General features: G+C 35.4%; 1 protein-coding gene across 4 annotated transcripts in view; it reads left to right on the top strand.

The window, feature by feature from the left end:
- The window catches only part of tsl (membrane-attack complex domain containing protein torso-like), a 182,328-nt gene extending 165,712 nt beyond the window's left edge, over positions 1-16,616 (top strand). For all 4 annotated transcript variants that reach the window (XM_081738922.1, XM_081738923.1, XM_081738924.1 and 1 more), the window contains exon 2: positions 15,047-16,616. In XM_081738922.1, the coding sequence (XP_081595048.1) occupies positions 15,047-16,092 (1,046 nt within the window). In that variant the 3' untranslated portion in view covers positions 16,093-16,616. The remainder of the gene's footprint in view (positions 1-15,046) is intronic.
- Positions 16,617-20,157: the final 3,541 nt, after the last annotated feature.

Genomic DNA, 20,157 nt, shown 5'->3' on the forward strand with positions numbered 1-20,157 from the left:
GGACGTTGCTTAGCCTACGTGGAAAGTTTCGCCTTAAACTTTAATTTCTGTATTTATGTTTTTTCTGACTACTTAGTCTTATTGTTATATATTTTCTTTTTGTTACTGTTATTACTATTTATTGTTATTGTTAAATATTTTCTCTATTAGTATCAGTGGCGGCGATTGGACACTAAAAGTGGGGCAGAAGATATGATCTGAATATTTGTATATCAATGTTAGTTTTCCTGGTTGTTTCTGACACTTTGTTTGACGGACGGCGGACTTGTATAACTAATAGGACACTATCTTTTTCAGTTAAAACACCGTGTATCGTATTTCATATTTTATTAAGTAAATTGACAAGAGCAACGCAAGTAGGTACTACCCCTTTGTATTCTTAAACAACGAAGGTATAAGAAGAGATTTGATTCCTTGCTCACGAACATCTTAAAATTCTGTCTGGAAAATTGTGATCAGATTATTGAATAACAAATTTGCAAAACAAATAAATAGAAAGAATAATATTAATCATAGTAATAAATAATGATGCTTGTTTTGCAAAAGTTATATTCAAACAGGGATTAATGAACAACTTAATTTTTAATTCCTCACATGCTATTAAATGTATGTTATTACTCTTAGAAAATGAAAGACAATAAATACTACAAGCATATGTTACGACATTTAAAGAAATATTTCCTTTGCAACTTCCCGAAACATGTTTGTTGCAAATAGGTGCAGTTTTCACTTTCAGGGAGCACATCAAAACACAACAATACTTAGAATCACTCCATACTCCAGTTATACGAAATAATACAAAAATCTACAATTATGTTGAATTCACTAAATTTAATTGTATATACACTCATACATCCTTAAACTGCTTCACTCGTATGTTTCACTACTGTATAGTCACATTCTCGAGCTATTTTGGAAACCTTGACGTAGCATTCTATTATATTAGCATTATATTATCGTTATGAAAAGCACTAAAATGTTTTACACTTTAAAAAGAGCAAAATGTCAAGACTTTCTCCGAACAAAACAATCCACAGTTTTCTCCAAACCAATAATAGGTTTCACTGTTAAATACTGGCATAATAACTTAAACAGACAAGGAAAACTAGTAGAAAGGGAATTGTTCTTAAATTTTAATATAAACGTATTTATAAACTTGCCATCTTCATCCATAGGCACAAACGTCATTTTTGCAAAAATCGAACTTCTCCAAACAAGTCATTATCTTTTAACCCAAAAGATTTCTTTATAAGCGAACATGCATAATCAAATTCTGTATCATTTGTTCTCTCATTCGTACAACATATTCTCAATAGTAACTCCATTGAACGTAAAATTTCTAAATCATTTTTTTAAGAAACGATTTTTGATGTGTTCAGCAATAATCAAGGAAAGGATAATAAACAGATTACAGAAAATATTTTTGAGCTGAAGAGAAATCCACGTTGATGGCCTATAATCTCCACCAAGTTTGGCCGGTACCTTTCACTTTCGAGGCATTTCAGTTCCTTGGAAGTTATTTTCTTCACAGAAACAAATAGCTTCATCCCAATGCGTTTCAAATACTTCCTCATTTCTGAGGTTTTCTAGGTTCTTTAAGACTCCATCAACAAGATGGATGACGTTCAGAACACAAATAGTTGCGGATTGAAGATATTTGGATAAAATATTTGTCATTTGAAATACTTTCAGCATTACATTTAAAACAACAATAAAGTCAAACTTGGAAATAGATGTTACAAGACCATCTGCTTCCCCACCAACATTATTATCATTTTCATCTATTTCTCCAAGTGCTTTTACGATTTCCACGAAATATTGAATAATAGCACCAAGACTTTGATATCTGCAACTGAATCTCGTGTCACTGAGGGCATTCAAAGTTAGATGTACTTGAGAGTCGAGATGGACTGTTCTTGGATAATTTTACTTTTTCGAAAATCGCAACCGTTTCGATGATGCTTCAATGAAATTATATAATTTGTTTAAGGTACTGAAAACGTTACGTACGAACATGACGCTCTTTGACACATCCACAAGAGCAAAATTTAAGGAATGCATGTAACAATGATACATGACCAAGAAATGCATGTAACTGCTGAATATCATAAATGCTGTAGGCAAAACAATGAAAAAGGTAAAAGGTGTTTCTTATTACTCCCATTTTAATCAATATTCCTTACTATTAGAAAGATGAAAACACATTTTAGGAACTGTCGATTTTTGTGCAATTAAAGAACAATTTGTGACTTTTCTTGTTTTGCGAAATGTTCTCTCAATTAGTTTCAAAGCGGCTAACTAATATATCGAGCCCTTGTACGAAGAAATGAAAGTGCATTGGAATTATTGCGCTCCAATAGATTAATTTTTGGGCCATTTTCCGTGACAATTAAAACACAATTTTTGTAGCCTCCTTAACTCCACGGGAAGACAACCAATACGTACTCACACAACGGCAAATACTATACAGCACCATTTTTTCCTATGAATCAGTAATATGTACAAAAACTTTATATTTCCAAATGAAACTATATACATTAAGGGGTCACTTCGAAAATGTGGGGGCAACTGCCCCTTTCCTCATGATCTCCGCTCCTTTCAGGGGAGTTTCAGCTGTAGACCCTATATGCTTTCTCCAAGTTTTTTTTAAATCAATTTTTGCTTTTCCTATCTCACAATAGAAATAGATACACTTACTGAGACGAAACAAAAATCTCTCAATAGATAAATACACTTCCCGAGGCAAGACAAAACTCTCACAATAGAAACAGATACTTTTCGAGACTAGACAAACTCACAATAGAAATAGATACACTTTCCGAAACGAGACAAAACTCTCACAATAGAAATAGATACTTTCCGAGACGAGACAAAACTCTCACAATAGAAATAAATACACTTTCCAAGACGAGACATAGCTCTCACAATAAAAATAGATACGCTTTCCGAGAAGAGACAAAGCTTTCACAACAGAAATAGATACATTTTCCGAGATGAGACAAAACTCACAATAGATATAGATACATTTCCCGAGACGAGAAGAACTCTCACAATAGAAATAGATATATTTTCCGAGACTAGACATCACTTTCAGAACACCTTTAAACCACACGAGACACCCTCGTGTCTTATAGAGAGCCCTAATCCTATCCTTGCAAAACACATTTCAGTTTGAATATTCATACATCGAACATTGAGGGGCTTTCTCTAAATGACTGTCATTAATTTGGAAGGTATTACAGAACATTTAGATCCATATAACAAACAACATGTATGAAGTCACCATTTTTTTTTTTTAATCTTCAGTCTGTTAAAAAAGATATTAGCTGATTTCTTTGGCTCAACATGTTAATTGTTATACTGAAAAGGGGAAAAAAGGTCACCGAACATAATGACGTAATCCTATTGTTATTTAAATTACACTTCTTCTGCAATCTTTAAGTGTTAACATTCAAAACAAGTCAGTCAACATGCACATGATAGAACGATGTTGTTAGCTTTTACTCAAACTTAAATAAGAAAAAAAATCTTTTGGTTGAAGAAAATCTTTGAAATAGCAATGAATATACAATATAATTTACTATGTATTTACAACAAAAGTTTCAAGTGCATAAAGTATAAATGTTATGAACGTTACCAGCAGGGTTGCCAACTTTTCTTAAGAGAAAATCGGGACGGGCCAATCGGTGTGCCCCCCCACCCTTCCCCCGGAGACGACACGTACAACGAGTCATTGAAAACAATGCAAATAATCAGTTGAATAACACTTAACTGAATGAATGCAGCACCTTATTTTATTATTTTACCACCCACTGGTCATCACTGCTATTAGTTAAAGGTATAAGCAATAGGCTAGGCTATATACAATAAATTTAAACCAAAACAACTGCAATTTATTTAATATAAACAAAGTTTACAGAGAAAATTATATAGATTTTTTTTATCACAAATGAGTTCATAACATTGTTAAGGAATTACTGACAAAACGTATTACTAAAATCAAGTCTTATTCTTTGGCTATCTTCATACAAGAAATTCAAACTAAAACAAATGTAATTTATTTGACATAAAAAAGAAAACTATAAAGAATGTTTAGTTTTCATCAGAACTAGTGAGTTTCAAGTGAGTTATACTGTAGTTAACGTGGCGGCCATCCGCTGAAGTGAGCGCTAGTGTTACTGCCATTGCGGTAGCAGTCGCTTTTATGTAGAGGCTGCAAAACACTATTTTTAGCGCTGCATGGAATATACTATCGTCATAATCGGCTTGATTATCAACTCAAAACAATTAGGGAATAACTGTAAATTAAAGACGAGCTGCTAACCATTTTTTAAGTGAAAACACAAATTTGTTAAATTGATTCTACATAAAAGTGTGTGTGTGTGTAAAAGAATAAGTTTTTTTTTTTTGTAAAAATGGTCCAGCAAAATATTAATTAACTTTGAAAATCGATAAATCGGGACAAAATGTGTCCCGATGAGTATTCAGTAGGGACACGGGACAAATAATCCGAAATCGGTACAGTCCCGACAGAATCGGGACCAGATAGTTGAAGATGCAGAGAAAAGACTTATGGTATGGAAAACACTTGGTTTTCATGTCTGCATAGGCAAACAAAATACAAGCATGTAACACACAGTGTTTGAAATCTAAGACGTGGATGAGCTAGTGTTGCCCTCGAGATTCGTAAAATTTGTCGTCGTCTCGTCTCGAAAACAAAACGAGAATTTTAATGTTTTCGTCTCGAAGTCAGAAGGTACTTTTCGTCTCGTTTTAAACAGTAGAATCGAGACGAGATGAAAAATTTTTTTTTGGTCGCGGAAGAGTTTGCTAATGGAATCAACCTCTTAACGGACTAACGAATAACGGTGACGTGAATGGTGGCTATTTATAGACCATATCCCATATATGTAAGCCGTTTTTTTTTAAATCTGGTGTTTGCAATATATAGCTAGTGCAGTTATCTCTACTGAGTTCGTTAATGGAGTTCATCCGTTAACGAATTAACGCATAACGGGGTCTTTATCGGTTCCGCTTCCATATATGTAAGCGATTTTTAAACTTAATTGCAATAGATAGCTAGAGCGAGTATATCGGCCGAGTTTGTTAATGCAGTCAATCCGTTAACGGATTAACGGATAACGACAACTTTAACGGGGGCTGTCTAGAACCCATATATCATATATGAGATCGAATTTTTCGATTGTTTTGCAACAGATAGCTACAGCGATTATCTCTACCAAGTTCGTAAAATGGAGTGAATCCGTTAACGTATAACGGATAATGGAGACTTTAATGGTAGCTATCTATAGTTCATATACCATACATATAAGTGAAATTTTGAATCCTTTTTAAAATAGACTAGCTGAACTTGCGCTCTCTACACAGCGCATCATTCACATATGAGCATGAATCTCCTTGTTATTCCTCACATCTGTACATGTCCCTTTACAAACGCAAGTGAAAGACGTCTTGATAAAAATTTTCAAGAGATACTATAAAGGGGAGATTTTTTCGATTACTTTTTCAATATCTCGCACCGTTTGCAAGATTTGAACCTACTTCCGGTTTTAGTTTTTAGTTCATGTATGATCAGTGTTTTCTTTCTTCTTGCATGCAGTATGTAATAAGCAAATACATTACACACACAATTAATTATAATGTCAGTGATATATGGTGTTCATTGGGCAAAACACTCCAAAGAATAAAGATTCAACTTAGAGTGAAGAAATGGTTATCCTTCGTTTTTCAATATTATTTGGACATGAATCAAACGCCTGAGAGGTATGCAACCCCATATACAATTATGCGGTGTTGGAATTATAATGCGTAGGATATGATGCTTTAGTTTTTTTCTAATTTCAACACTTCCAGTGTACTTCCATGTTTTTTAAATATTCAATTAGAACTGGACAATCTACATAAAATTTGCAATCGATCAGTGAAAAGTCATCTTTCTACAGCCTGTAGTTTTCGAGATCTCATTGTCAAAAGGATTGGCCACAAACATATAAACGTCCATAAACGTATAGTTTAAAAAATCTCCCAAAGATCGCAGCACAACTCATTTGCATTGATTTTGGAAAAGGCTTATTAAAATACAAAGGCTTTGAACAATAATTTAAAAAATATAAACTCTATGAAAAAGGGGCCTATTTAAATAATTTATTCAAAGTACAAATACTTTAAAATATTTGTCTTTATTAAACGTGAAATCACAAATAATCATAAATCAAAGGTTTGAAATCTAAAGTTATAGGTTGGAGCTCAGGCATTTTATTTTGCTATTGTAGCATTTTAATAGATAGATAGCTAGAACGATTACCTCGGCGGACTTCGTTAATGGAGTTAATATACTGACGGATAACGGCGACTTCAACAGTTTATATCTAGAGTCAAAATCCGTATATCGAAGTGAATTTTTTAACTCTGTTATTTTTCTTTTGTAATAAATACCTAGAATGATTGTCTCAGCCGAGTTCGTTGATGGAAGCAACCTATTAACACCTTACCGTGTAACGGTGACTAATGGTGGGTGGCTATAAATATCCCATACATGAAAATATTGCTTGTTCCTCTCTAAAAAGGAGTTTCTTTTTTGCCGGGTAAAATTAGAAATTGGACTAAAAGTATTGGGTAATCTTCCTAGGGTTGAGAACTATTTTTTTTCTTTCCCTTTTTCTGGATATCACGAAAGTGGTTTGCTATAGTCCATTATAATCCATTGCGCCCAATGCTTTCAGCCAGGGGCGGCTCCCACTCCCTCGCTCATGGATACATATATACACATTTGATTGATTAATGACAGCAGGAAATATTCTTTGATACTTTTGGATTTGTACACCTAAGTCATTGAATAATTTGAATAATAGATCTACTGGTATGATTGAGTCAAACCCTTAAAAATGAAATAGGGTTATTTCCTCAACTGTCTATTTCCCCAACTTTCAAGAAAGGTGTCATTTCCTCAAGTGCTTATCTTTCTTCTTAATCTGATGATCATTAACCAAAAGAAGGAGCACAACTGCTGAAATTCTTAAATAATACAAGAAAGAAGAGGGGTGGTACTTCGCTGCTGGCTATTTGAGCTGTTGCTGATAACTAGGGTTGCAGGGTGTCGAATAAAATCATACTTTATCGAACAAAATTGCATATAATGTTACATGTTTTATATTAATCCAACTGAAAATGAACGTAAGGTATATCTGCAGAGTATGAAATGTCTGTTTTACAATGAAGTGTCTGTTTACAAATCTCAAGGCAGAATCACTACACGGATTTATTCTTTAAACCCCTTAAATCTGAAAGTGCTGGGTAAAGTATTGTGATATGGAACAAGTCACACGGACAATGAAAAGTTACATTAATCAATTGCCGAGTTTCTATTGACACTGTTGGAACCATGTTCCTCCAATATTTGTTGAATAAATTAGATATTATTATCACTTTTAAAGGAAATGGTCTATTTTAATTCAAACTTTAGTTCATTGGTCAAACTTTCTGTTGACACGTAAGCTTACTAGTAGTTCTGTATAAGATCAAGTTAAAGGACTGTGAGGTAAACAATTTGCGCTGCTCTTTTCAATCGTGAGACCTTGGATTCAAATTTCAAGTCTGTATATCCTGATTAGGCAGGCTAATTTTCTCAGTCTTAACACGATGATACCTTCCTGGTTGGCTTTTTCCCAAATTTTCTTTTACTTGTTAATCTTTCAAAGTGAAAAGACTTTCCGGTTGTATCTTGAGCTGAAAGTAAATAAGTTTCCTTGAACGCTTAAAACCTTGCACTTAGAAGAAACATGATTTTTATTATTAAAATCGCTTATGCCTTCAGTGATTTGAAGCTGTAACTGTCGGAAACTTACAGTTGTGTCGTACCCCAAAAGTTCCATAATACCTATTTATTTATTTAAATTTATTTTCATCATTTGAAAACACGACAAATTCTAATGAGATTAACAGTTTTCTTTTAAAAGCCATTTGACGTAGAATTGATGATATTCTACATTTTTAAATAAATCTAAAATAAGCAAAAGGCATTATTATGCTGTATAGAACTTAGTGATCCAAAACAGTGCTATTCAACCATTTTTCTCTGGTACCCCTAGACACAGTTCGCCATTCAATTGTGTACTCCTGAAGCTGTTTAAGAGAAATTAAATCAAAATGAACTTATTAAACTTAATACACGTTTTGTTGATTAAAACGGGAGACAAAGAGAGAACCAACAAAATGACAATCTGTGGGCCAATTAAAACACTATTTTTAGGGGGACAAGTGCACATTCGAAAAAATTAACATGAGAAATTTAAAAATATATGGGGGACATCCAATTCTACTCATCCTCCCTGATAATTCGTACAATGAGGACAATGTTAAAGATTCAAAAACTAAAAGTAACTTTAGACCTAATCTGTTAATGAGATGACTGAGCTTGTTTCCGGAACGCCAACCACTCTATTCTTGGTCGAATCTTCGAGAGTGTGAGAATCAGAGCTGATTCTGGATTCAAGCAATTTCTGTGTTTCGTTTTTATTGATGTTAATGCAGAGAAACACTGTTCACACGGGTCTAGGATGTTTCAGTGTAGGGCGTTTTGGTGTAGGATGTTTCGGTGTACGATGTTTCGGTGTAGGACGTTTCGGTGTACGGATGTTTCGGTGTACGGACATTACGGTGTAAGGACGTTTCGGTGTAAGGACGCTTGGCTGTAAAGGACGTTTCGGTGTATAGCCTAATATTTGATTGCATTAATCATATGCTTGTAATGAACAGTCATGAAGTGTCATAGTGTAGCCACTCTGCAATAGTGTAAACTGATTAACATTGTTAATGAGTCTCATTGTTATTGCTCAATCTCTTAGTAACAATGGCGTACTTTTTCGTTTTTCTGACTTCATGTCCGCCAATTAACTTATTTGTTCCATTTGAACAACACTAACATGGAGACTTACGGAAGTGTAATTTACTGATTTGAATGAAACTTTGCATACTTGTAGAATATCAAAAAATAATCGTCACGTTTTTTTTTTTAACTTTGGTAATGGTGCGGGTTTAGGGGTAGAAACCACCCTTTGAACGTTAGAGGTGGCCTCCAAGCATAAACAGAAAACAATTATTAAAATAGAAGATTAAATGATACTGCCAGCTTACTGCCAAGGGGTTTTAGGACAGGTGATTCAGAACCTGACGTTAAAATTACAAAATTCAAATTGGCGGATCCGATATGATGATTACAATTACAAATAGTCGCCTGGTTTGAAATGTTCTGCAGTTAGCCAAGAACAATTATAATTGGCAGGGACTACTGAGAGAAGGTGCAGACTGATTTGAAACCCCTTTCTGTACTTATTTTAACAGGACGTTTGATTAAAACTATAGCCCAAAAAGTTAGAAGCCAGTGCCAATGCATTTGTCGCGAATGTGAAGCAACCCGTGTTATTGGAAAAGAAAATATTTATAACTCTGATCAATACGGTTTAATTTGGAAATGCAGACGGGACGTACTCCAGTGTATTCAGGGATACAAACAGTAGAAAGTGTGACACAGTCAGTAAATTCTATGACTCGTAGCTACATCATACAGCCTTTAATTTCTGCAAATAGTGTTTTGTTATTACCGCTGTTAATTGTTTTGTAGGAAAACAATGGAACATTTGGTCTTATAGTCCAACACAATCTCTTTAAATTTAAAAATTTCTTTGTGAAAGCGTCAAATCCGGGACAATTAACATCAAGTGTTGTGAGATCATGGTTCCAAGAGATTTTTCTTCAAGCGTCTAATGCAAAGTCCATTTTGTTATTAGCTTCGTGGAGTGGTCACAATTCATCAATTTTGAACCTATTTTAAGAACAAAAGAAAAGAAATGAAATGAAATGAAATCTTTGAATTTTACGTCCCACGGTTATGCCTGTTAGGCTAAAGGAGACGGTGATGATGAGTAATGAATGAAATGGTGGAATGAAGAAAGTGGGAGGAAACGGGAGAACCCCGAGAAAACCCATGCACACGGTGTTTGTCCACCACAAAGTTCACTTGGCGGGGCTGGAATCGAACCCGGGACCCCAAGCACCAGAGGTGAACGCTCTACCACTGAGCCACCGCGGCCCCTAAGAACAAAAGAGTAACTCATAATAGAAACCATTTCTGCAGGAACAACTGGTAGGATTCAGCCTCTTCTTGTGTTCTTTAGGCCGTTAAAAATTTTCTTGAGGCTTTTTTCTGACACTGCCCTCTACAACTATAACATGAATTTATATCTCCGTAATAATATAATTAAGATCCCAACACTGATTCATAATCAGTTTTTTTCTCCTAGATTTGCTAATCTTATTGGATATGCATGATATAAAAGAGGTTATTTGGAAGAAAAACTACCTGTGTTTGAAAATTTCCTTTCAAAGATTGTGCAGTATTTTGCGATTTGCGCACAGTTATTGCCGTAATAAGGTGTGTGTGGTGTACACAATGTTTATGCATCACACACTTTTTTACTATATATCATTACCATAAAACGTTTTCCCAATCAATTCATAATTATAACATTTGAGTATATAAGAAGTTCTGACATAGAGTGAAGCGAGGGGACTCGCTTTATTTTATATTTTCTACTTCATGAATTTATTTCTCCCTAACGAATAATTTTCATTTTGAAGAGTGGACGTTTCGGTGTAAACATTAGAACTTTTATACCGAACCAGCCTCACACCTAAACGTCCTTACACCGAGACATCCGTACACCGAAACGCCCTGCACCAAAACGTCCTACACCGAAACATGCTACACCGAAACAGCCGTATCCCCTGTTCACACACATATGTTGATGAAATGGAAGAAGTTGTGAAATAGCACTGTCACTAATTTCATTTTACTCTTTTCGAGCATAAATACAAAAGTCACAAATTGACAAGTTATCCAATTTCATTTGCAGTGAACTGTCAACGGACATTTCCAGCAGCCCCCCAGAAGCAGCATTACGTACCCCCAGAAACATCTTCGCGTACCCCCGGTTAAATAACACTAATCTAGAACATGAGAAGCACTAAGAAATAGAATAGTAAGAGTTTTGATATGGTATATTTAGGTGCTAAGCATAACACGATAAATTTATGAGGTCATAACATTATTTATTATTAAACATATAATAATAAATAATTTATGGGTAGCAATCCTAAGGTTTTATTTACAGGAAATCTATCCTGTATTTTATTCTGTCAACTAGACCAAAAGATCTTGTGATGCATGTACATTATTTGGTCAAAACAATGATAAATGTTTTTAAAAATAATAGTGTGACTCAGTTTTATCGAGATCTGTATTACCAGTGTTCGAAGTGGGAAAAAAAAAGAGGCGGTATGTTTTATTATGATTTTGACTCAACATATCTGTCGAGTGCCAAACCGCCTCTGGTTATTTAAATATTGTCTTGATCACTGAAAAATCAGAGACGGTATGTCCTCATTACTGAAAAACCAGAGGCGGTATGGTATACCACCGTATATCGTCTCACCTCGACCACTGTGTATTACCATATTGTTTTGTTTTCAATACTGGAGAATTTACTATAGTTTTCTTCAATTAGCTGATTCGAATTATATTATACAAATCCAAGAAACTAATATGATTTACTGAGGCAATCGTGCATATAGGACAATTTATTTAAAACAATATCGCCTGTAATTATTTATTGAGTATTTAAAGAAACCGTTTGTTTTGAATGGTTCAGATGCAGGGTTTTGCCTTTGTAATTCAAATGGGATACTGAAAACGTGGAAACTGCTATGATTGAATTCTACATTGAAAGCTTGTGTAGTCTATATAGTTTAGGAATATTCAGATGTCCTTTGATATAAAAGACCTTCATTCTTAAAATTTAACAGTAAAATTTTATCTAACCACTGGCAATATTGTATTTATTTTATCACGTATAGAAATCATATCCCCCCATTCTGGCTGTTGGCCAAGATTTATATCTCTTTCTTGGATTTCTAGTTCATGATCAATATCAAGATAAGGCACTTGAGGAAATGTCCCACAATTTCTGGACTTGAGGAAAACGTACTGGAGGAAATAACCTGATACCTTAAAAATAGCTTTAACTTGGACAAAAAAAGAAAGAAAAAAAGAAAAGAAAAGAAAAGAAAAAGAAAATAAAAGAAAAAGAAAAATCAGGCTAGTTTAATGGGTTATGAAATATTCAAACATAAATCGCAACCGAAAAAGGATACCATGGCTATCTATGCTGTTTGCTTTGCTTCAAAGAATTCCAAGCCACATAAATTATTTTTACGATAGTAGTTGATGCTATTTGTTAAATAATTATCTATCATTAATACAGATAGTGGAAAATATTTATGGTTTATTGTATCTTTTTAGCGTTTATATATTTTCAAAATTTTTGGTTAGGCACCCGGGCTACCCGGCCTACCAGCTAAAGCCGCCACTACTTTAAGCCTTAGTCCAATTTCTTCACTCTAGTCTGCCGAAAATAATATTTTATCTTTTTTTTATTGCATTTTATTTTTAAACTGATCTTGCTGGCTTAACGTAGTATTACCTTATGTAAATATTCATCCTCAAATTAATCTTTTAGAATTAAGCTTAGAAATTAATCTAAATATACATCGAAATTGTATGTTATTACTACTGATATTTCTTGTACAGTAAAATCTGTGAAAGTTGACCACCAAACACCTAAGTTATATGAAACAGTCGATTTACAGCGTAACTATAATATTTTTGGTTACCTTTGTATCAGGGTTTTTAAGAGGGGGCTTAGGGGAGCTTAAGGGGGCCTCCAGGTGGACAGGGGCCCCCACTCTGATCAAAATCTCGACTGTCTATCTAAAAAGAATCATGAAGATACAATCATCATCATAAAATAAAACATGACCAAAAATATGAAACATATTCCCTTAACTTTCCTACCGTACTTTCACAGAAATGTATTAGGTGAAGTCAGCAGGAGCCACATATTTTTTCTAGCCCCGGGCCTCCAAATGGGTAATCTGGTCCTGCTTTGTATGTATTAAACTTCACCACGTAAATATGTCTTACACAAGTGAAGTTGTAAGTCAGAGAGGTGACACTTGTTTATATCAATATTCATTATACCTAATTTTATCAAGTTTTTAGAAATCTTGTACTAACAGTTCTATAATAAGATAATTTTAATATTTAACTTGTAATAAGTTGTGAGAGAGTTGAGAGTTGTAGAAAATATGCATTCGTTTGGCACAGTGGCGTAGCAGCTGCCTCCGCAACCCCCGCAGTGCGGGGGGGGCTCGAGGTATAGGGGGCCCCGAAGTCTTGCTATGAATAAAGATTTAAAGAAGTAGAACTTCAATCTTACTTCTATCGGCTTTACAACTAGGGACCCTTTTCTATACTTTGCGGGGGGGGGGGGGGGCGCAAAAGTGTGCTACGCCACTGGTTTGGCATAATTCTCCCTCCGTACAACAATACAGAACTTTCCAGACAAAGTGAGGGGTTTTACAGTTTCTTTTTGAACATGTTTCTACCTGATAAATATTTTTTTTTTTTTTTAACACAGTAACATCTTAAATAATGATTATGAAAAATCGTTTCCCCAATTGAGACCCAGCGAACGTAAATGGATTATTAGAATCACCGCTTCGTACTTGGTGGAGGGGGTACTTAATTCGAACAGGGGAATGTTGGAATAGTACATTTTGTACTAAGACCCTAGCCAGCTTCTTTTCCGAATGTCCTTCTCATGTTCTTAGGTTCAGTGTAAAATGGCTTTATGGCTGTTAGCTAGAACTTTCTTAAATAAATAACAAGAATAAACGATCACAAGAACAAATGAATACTAAGCAGCTTGGCAGCCATCAGCTCTTAAAGGATCATTACTGAGTTGCGATTTTGTATGATTATGCAACACCGAGGTTATGAGGGACGGGTCCTACTCAGGCCCGTAGACAGCCCAAAAATGTAGGGGGCCCAGTAGAAATTAGGGGGTCCGATCCAACCATATTACAATTCATTCGCAATCCTACAGTGAAAATTTTAAGAGGGCGAGTAAAAATTTAAGGGGCCCGACCCCCGTGTCCCCAATGGATATAGGCCTGGTCCTATTCCGAATCATGACTGGGGCCTGAATCCGGTGCAGTTGGTCGTGCTCAGAGCAGGCTCCTAGCCGGTCCAAAAATGTAGGGGGGCCCGATCCAACCATACTATAGTTCACTTGCAAGCCTACCGTGGAAATTAATGGAGGGCCAGTAAAAATTTAGGGGGGCCCGGCCCCCCTAGACCTTCCTGGATACGGGCCTGTCTCAGAGCAACTTGCAAGTTCAACATTCACAGTATAGGCCGTTCTCCACCATAATATTGCACTTCCAAAAGAGATGGATTAAAGAACCACCCCAATAATGAATTATGTTTTCTTAGAGGATAATGAAATAAGCAATCCTTGAAAACAAAAACATTGTAATCGTATTTTTTTTTTTTTTTTTTAAAAAAAAGCTTTTTCTTATTGGAGCGGAATGTATACTGTATTGGTTCCCGCCCTCCTAATACCCATAATGACGTAGCCTATATCTGAAACTAAATCCATGCTCTAAATAACCTTGCCTGATAAAGAACAGATAGGTCTCTTGAAAAGAGGAACCAAAGTTGTTGCGATACAACATATTTTCTTTCTTAATTTTTACCCCGTCCATGTTCTTTGGTTAGCCTTGGGATAAATCAATGAGGAAACCAACTGCTTTTCAATAATAATGGAATTTTTATAGAGCTTTTGGGAATTAGCTATCGAAATCGGAAAACCCAAGTTTAAATGGTGTTTTTCAGGTAGATGCATGATTTTGCAACCGCGTGAGGTGACGTCGTTGTCAAGGTCATTACATTTTTTTCCTCCCTGCCCTCCCGCGGAGCGCCCCCTGCTTCCTCCTGTCATTATCAACAATACATAATTCGGTTGACACGGCCAACACAAGGCCACCTCACTGCTGCTCTCTCACTCTCTGTACCTCGCTCTCCTACTGACTGAGTGACTGAATCAGTGTATGTTTGGTTTTATTCCAGGTGCTGTTGCGGGACAGTGCTGGCGCAACGGCGGTTGGGGGAGGATGTGGATAGCGCTGCTGGCGGTTAGCCTGTGTCGGCTGCCGCTCTGCCGGCCCGAGATCCATTTGGGAGGAGCCATCGACCTGCTCAGCCGCTACGGATACCTCAGCATCAGCATGAGAGTGGTTCCTCGCAACGATTCTGACAAGTGGCTCTTCCGTGAACCCACCGTTGATATCTTCGAGAATTTCACCTCACAGGTAAACAGAAGTGAAGCTCGAGATCGCAGTGTGGTGTTTGACGGACATTTCCACATGGAACTTTGTGACAACGTTCGGCAGCTCCTTCAAGCGTATTTTAGGGATTTTGCGATTGAGAGACTTGATCGACCGTGGAGGGCTTTCACCGGCAGTTGGAACCGTGCTGCGATAGCGCGGCAATTGGGTATCAACACAACGTATGTGAGTAGTCAACATAGTTATATTCTAGTGCGTGTTTCGAGACGACGAGAAAGCAGCCGATTATTAGGTAATCCACAGCTCGTCGCTCCAGTTGCAGAAGTGGTGAAAGGTATTGATGTGGGTAACGTATCTGCAGTGGTTGAATTCATTCGTAGTTACGGTTCCCACTACATCGCTTCTTATATGACTGGCAACTCCTTGTATCAAGTGTTTGTGTATACTCCAGCTATTTATAAAAGAATCAAAGAACGGTTAAAAAGCCAAGGTGTGTCAGATTTTTCGCCCACAGACCTCCATAGTTTCTTTTCTCCATGGTATGCGGAGCATATGGGGAAAATCCAAGTGTCCAGTGGGAATTCCACAGTGGAAGATTGGGCCAGTAAAAATCTTAGAGTGAATTTTTATTTTTTTAATTATCCTAGCTTACTGCGATTACATGGTGAGGCTGGATTACTCAAAGAGCTTGACGAGCTCCTCAAAAATGAAGCCCTTTTGCAATTAGATTTGAGGACGTTAGCACCCGCAATTGAAGACAAAGAAAAGCGTTTGTGGTTTGAGGAAGTTCTGGATAACTATCTAAAATTGTGGGAGGTGAACATGTGAATGAAGTGCCTTTTGGAAGTGTGCTAATCTGTGTGTGTATATACATGAGTGTATGTGTTTATTTAATGTCTGTGATAAAACAAAGCTTTTGTACCAGCTTGATTGCTGGAGTGTGAGTGCGACGATGTTGTTAAGGAGTGGCGTGTTTTTATATATTTACAATAATAGTCAACAAGTATTACTCATCTATTGAAACTTCTATTTTCACCCTCTTCCAGTGAAACTTTCGATTATTTTTTTTTAATTTAAAAAAGACACTTTTCTTTAAAACCAACCAAGAAAACAAAATGTGCTAATTTGTGCCAAAGTGTTCATCTAACAAAAATATTCAAATTAGTTACAGATTTTATGAAAAAATTCAATTGTCATTCTCTTCTGTTTAAACTTTTTGAAATTACAATTTTATTCAGTATTATACATCGAAAAAATATTCTGATCTTACACCAAGGTCAAGTCCATTTACACACTGTATTTTTTTTAAAAAAAGAAATACTTTTTACTTTAATTAAAATTCATTAATATCACATGTTTATGGACAAATTAAATATAAATTATCAAAAAAAAAATAACACGTTTATGATATTGTTTTGATAACACTTTTAAAATTGTATTATTTAAAGGAAATGCCTACAGGGTGTGGCTGTTAGTGGCGTAGCTAAAACATTTCCTTCGCTGTCACGGGGGGGGGGGGGTACTAATCAGATCCTAAAGAATGGGATTTTTAGTTTTCCTTTAAAAGAAATAGTGTATGTTAAATATTGGGCTGATTGACTGGAATTTAACATTCCTTCTTTAAAAAAAAAAAATATTATATAAGACGGAATCTACTGATTAAAGTGAGAACCTACTGACGGAACCACTGGTGCTTTGTAGTTTCTATCCTAGGCAAGTTCCTTCACTAGAAACTCGCATTACTATGCATATTAAAAACGCATTAGCCACACGAGAGGCACATTAAAAACACGCGCCTTAGTCACATGAAGGGCACATTAAAAACACCTGCTTTAGTCACACGAAGGACAAATTAAATATGGACGAGTCATGTGATTTTGTCACTTCTTCTCAATGGCTTATCTAGAAGGTAACAACTGGGGGGCAGCCACAACCAGGACTATGATAGATATATCATCAGTTCACTATAAATTTTCAAAATAAATATAAATAATAGCTTAAATTATTTTTGTCACTCAAAAAGCTGGGAGTCTACGCCCCTCCGTCCTCGGGCTAGATCCACCACTGCTCCCGCTATCAGTGCAGGGATCTAAAACTTGTATTTTCGGTTGAAAAAAAAAAGCGTAGATTCGTGTATGTTTCATTTTATTTTGATGTAAATAATTTTCCCTCTTAACTTTGATCTATTTGGTCCCTCTTTCAGAAACAAAAAAAAGCTATTATTTCTTTTATTATAAGTCGAAGTAAAACATTACCACTGTAAATTCCAAATGCATCTCACGACTTTGCAACCCAGTGGAAACACATGAAGCAACAAATACTGACGGAAACACGTCATGCTTAACTTGTCCATGGGGAAACTTGGCAGTTTCATAAAAAGAATTGAATTAAATTCAGATATGAATACGTATATTTACCTTAAAATTTGTAGCATATACAGAATTTCGTGGGGGAGTTCAAGCACCTATAAGCAAGGGCGCCCATGTTGTGGTTTCCAAGGGGGGGGGGAAGTATAAGCGACGTTTCAAAAATAGTTTCAAATTTTGCTGTAACTAATGTAAAAATTCTATTGAATTTTCGATATTCTGAAGTACAAATCCTCTAGTGGGGGCGAGCGCCCCACCTTGCCCCCCTGATGGGCGCCCTTGCCTATAAGCTTATATATTTTCAGGACACACGTAAATTTTGTATACATATCTTAATAATATAGTAAATATTTATTGTTTCATAAATTTCCTGTTTGCATACGCTACCAGTTTGAACTGAAATCATAGTCTTACTTTTAGCGGGCCAAGTTCAACATAACACCTAGTAATGTTTGTTGAAAGGAGCATTAAACCAAAGAAAAAAAGGAACTTACTAACCGACATGACATGGGAACGCAATCATAAGATTATCATCTGCTACAATGACAGAATAAGATACCTTATAAAGTTTGTAATATATATATATATATATATATATATATATATATATATATATATATATATATATATATATATATATATGAGACTAGTACAGAGTACAGTGATACATCGTAAAGAGTAAGAATTACTATTTTTTTTAAAAATTACTACTGTTAATAAAAAGAGAAAAAGTAGTAATTTGTCTGTAGCAAGGTCAAACTGTTCTCTTTTTGAGGGAGAGGAGGTGGAATTCGATGGGTTAATTCTAGAGTAGATTTATCAAAAACCTCCTTTACAGGGTTATGGTTCCTCCTCCTTTTTTTCCTCTATGAGATCTATGTACGGTTATTGCACCAGGTAGGTAAACTGTCGAAATGAGTTCTCTTACCTTTGTTTTTGTTATTTTATCATGTACTTTATCATGTTTCTAGTTTCTCCATATATATACATTGTCACAATAGAGGTTATCCTTGACTCACAACAAATGGGTTTAAACGAAATTGCTTTTAAAAGAAAAAAAATTACTCACTAAACATCAATCCAGAATCGACTTCATACATTTTTATCTGCTAGCGGAGCGTTTATCGCCTTTCTTGAAGTGGAGATCCCTTTTATTAATCAAAATGTTCTACGAATCATCTTATTTGTTCCTTTCCAAAGCAAAATTATGATTTAAAAAATGATTTAGCTACATCAGTACCTACATTTTTAAAATAGTATTATTAATAATTAAAACTGCTTTAATTTTATGTTAGTATTAATAGAAGAAATATGCATATTAGTTTTTTTTTTTTTTTTTTTAATATTTGAAAGCTATCAAGAATATATATAATAGCACACCTACTGAGTGAGGCATTTAAAACTGTTTTTGGAAATACCTGGATAACTACAAATCGGATTTTTAAAAAGTTGAACAAGAATTGTTCATCTCCAAGGAGGACATCCAATGACATCACACTCGACCCCTATCCCATCCCCCGGGATCGGAAGGAGGTCAACTTTGAAATTTTAAATAGGAACCCCCATTTCTTATTATAGATTCGGATTCTCGGGGAAAAAATACATAACTTTTGTATTGAACATCTTGTTCGTTGCGTGGCGCTGTAATCGACAAAAAAATCAAAATGGATTACAAACAGTTGAAAAATGATATATCAAGAAATACACATCATACTAGGAAAATTAAGGTAGATAATTTTGATATCTTCCCAAATGCTATCAAATGACACTATAGTTGATCACCTCCCCCTACTGCCATCTCAGATTAGAAAGGCAGTTATTGTAAAGTCTGTAAGGAGAAACCGGTGTTTTATAGCAAAAACACTTGGTTCTCCAGAACATAATACATTACTTTGCCCCTCGCTGAAATGGACAGCAGTTGGAAACATTCATTGATTTGTGTACCAATGAATTGTCGAGTGTATTTTCGAATCGTCTCTTGCTCTAGCTTTAGTTTTGAAACGCCTCTTGTTCAAAATATTTTCCTCAATACTATGCTAATAATTACGCCAATATTGTAATAACGCCAATTAGCTTCAAATTACACTCTTATCAACTTAAATATTCCGAACACAAAATATTTCAACATTCCGATAGCTTTCTGAAGCACTGACCGTTTCTTGTGTTTTACCAAAAATTTTGTAGACTAGACAAGACACGTTTACAAAATTTTGTAAAATAATAATAAGCTCTAAAGACTTTTTCTTCTCGAAACAAGCTTGCGTTGTCGAATAAGAGCAACTGTACAGAATTTTCAGGTACTGTAGATATGGAAGAAATTTTATGAAACATACAGCACCGTGGCTGGGGACCATGATTTTCAGTGGTAAATGGTACAGCGTTCAACTCTGGTGCGTGAAATTCCTGGTTCGATTCCAATCGCACTAGATGGACAAACACTGTGTACGTGGGTTTTCTCATAGTTCTCCCATTTCCTCCCAATTTCTTCATTCCACGATCTCAATGATTATCATCACAGTCCCCATTA

Source organism: Thermobia domestica, chromosome 14 (assembly GCF_964235325.1).
Source record: "Thermobia domestica chromosome 14, izTheDome1.hap1.1, whole genome shotgun sequence".
Lineage (NCBI taxonomy): Eukaryota > Metazoa > Arthropoda > Insecta > Zygentoma > Lepismatidae > Thermobia > Thermobia domestica.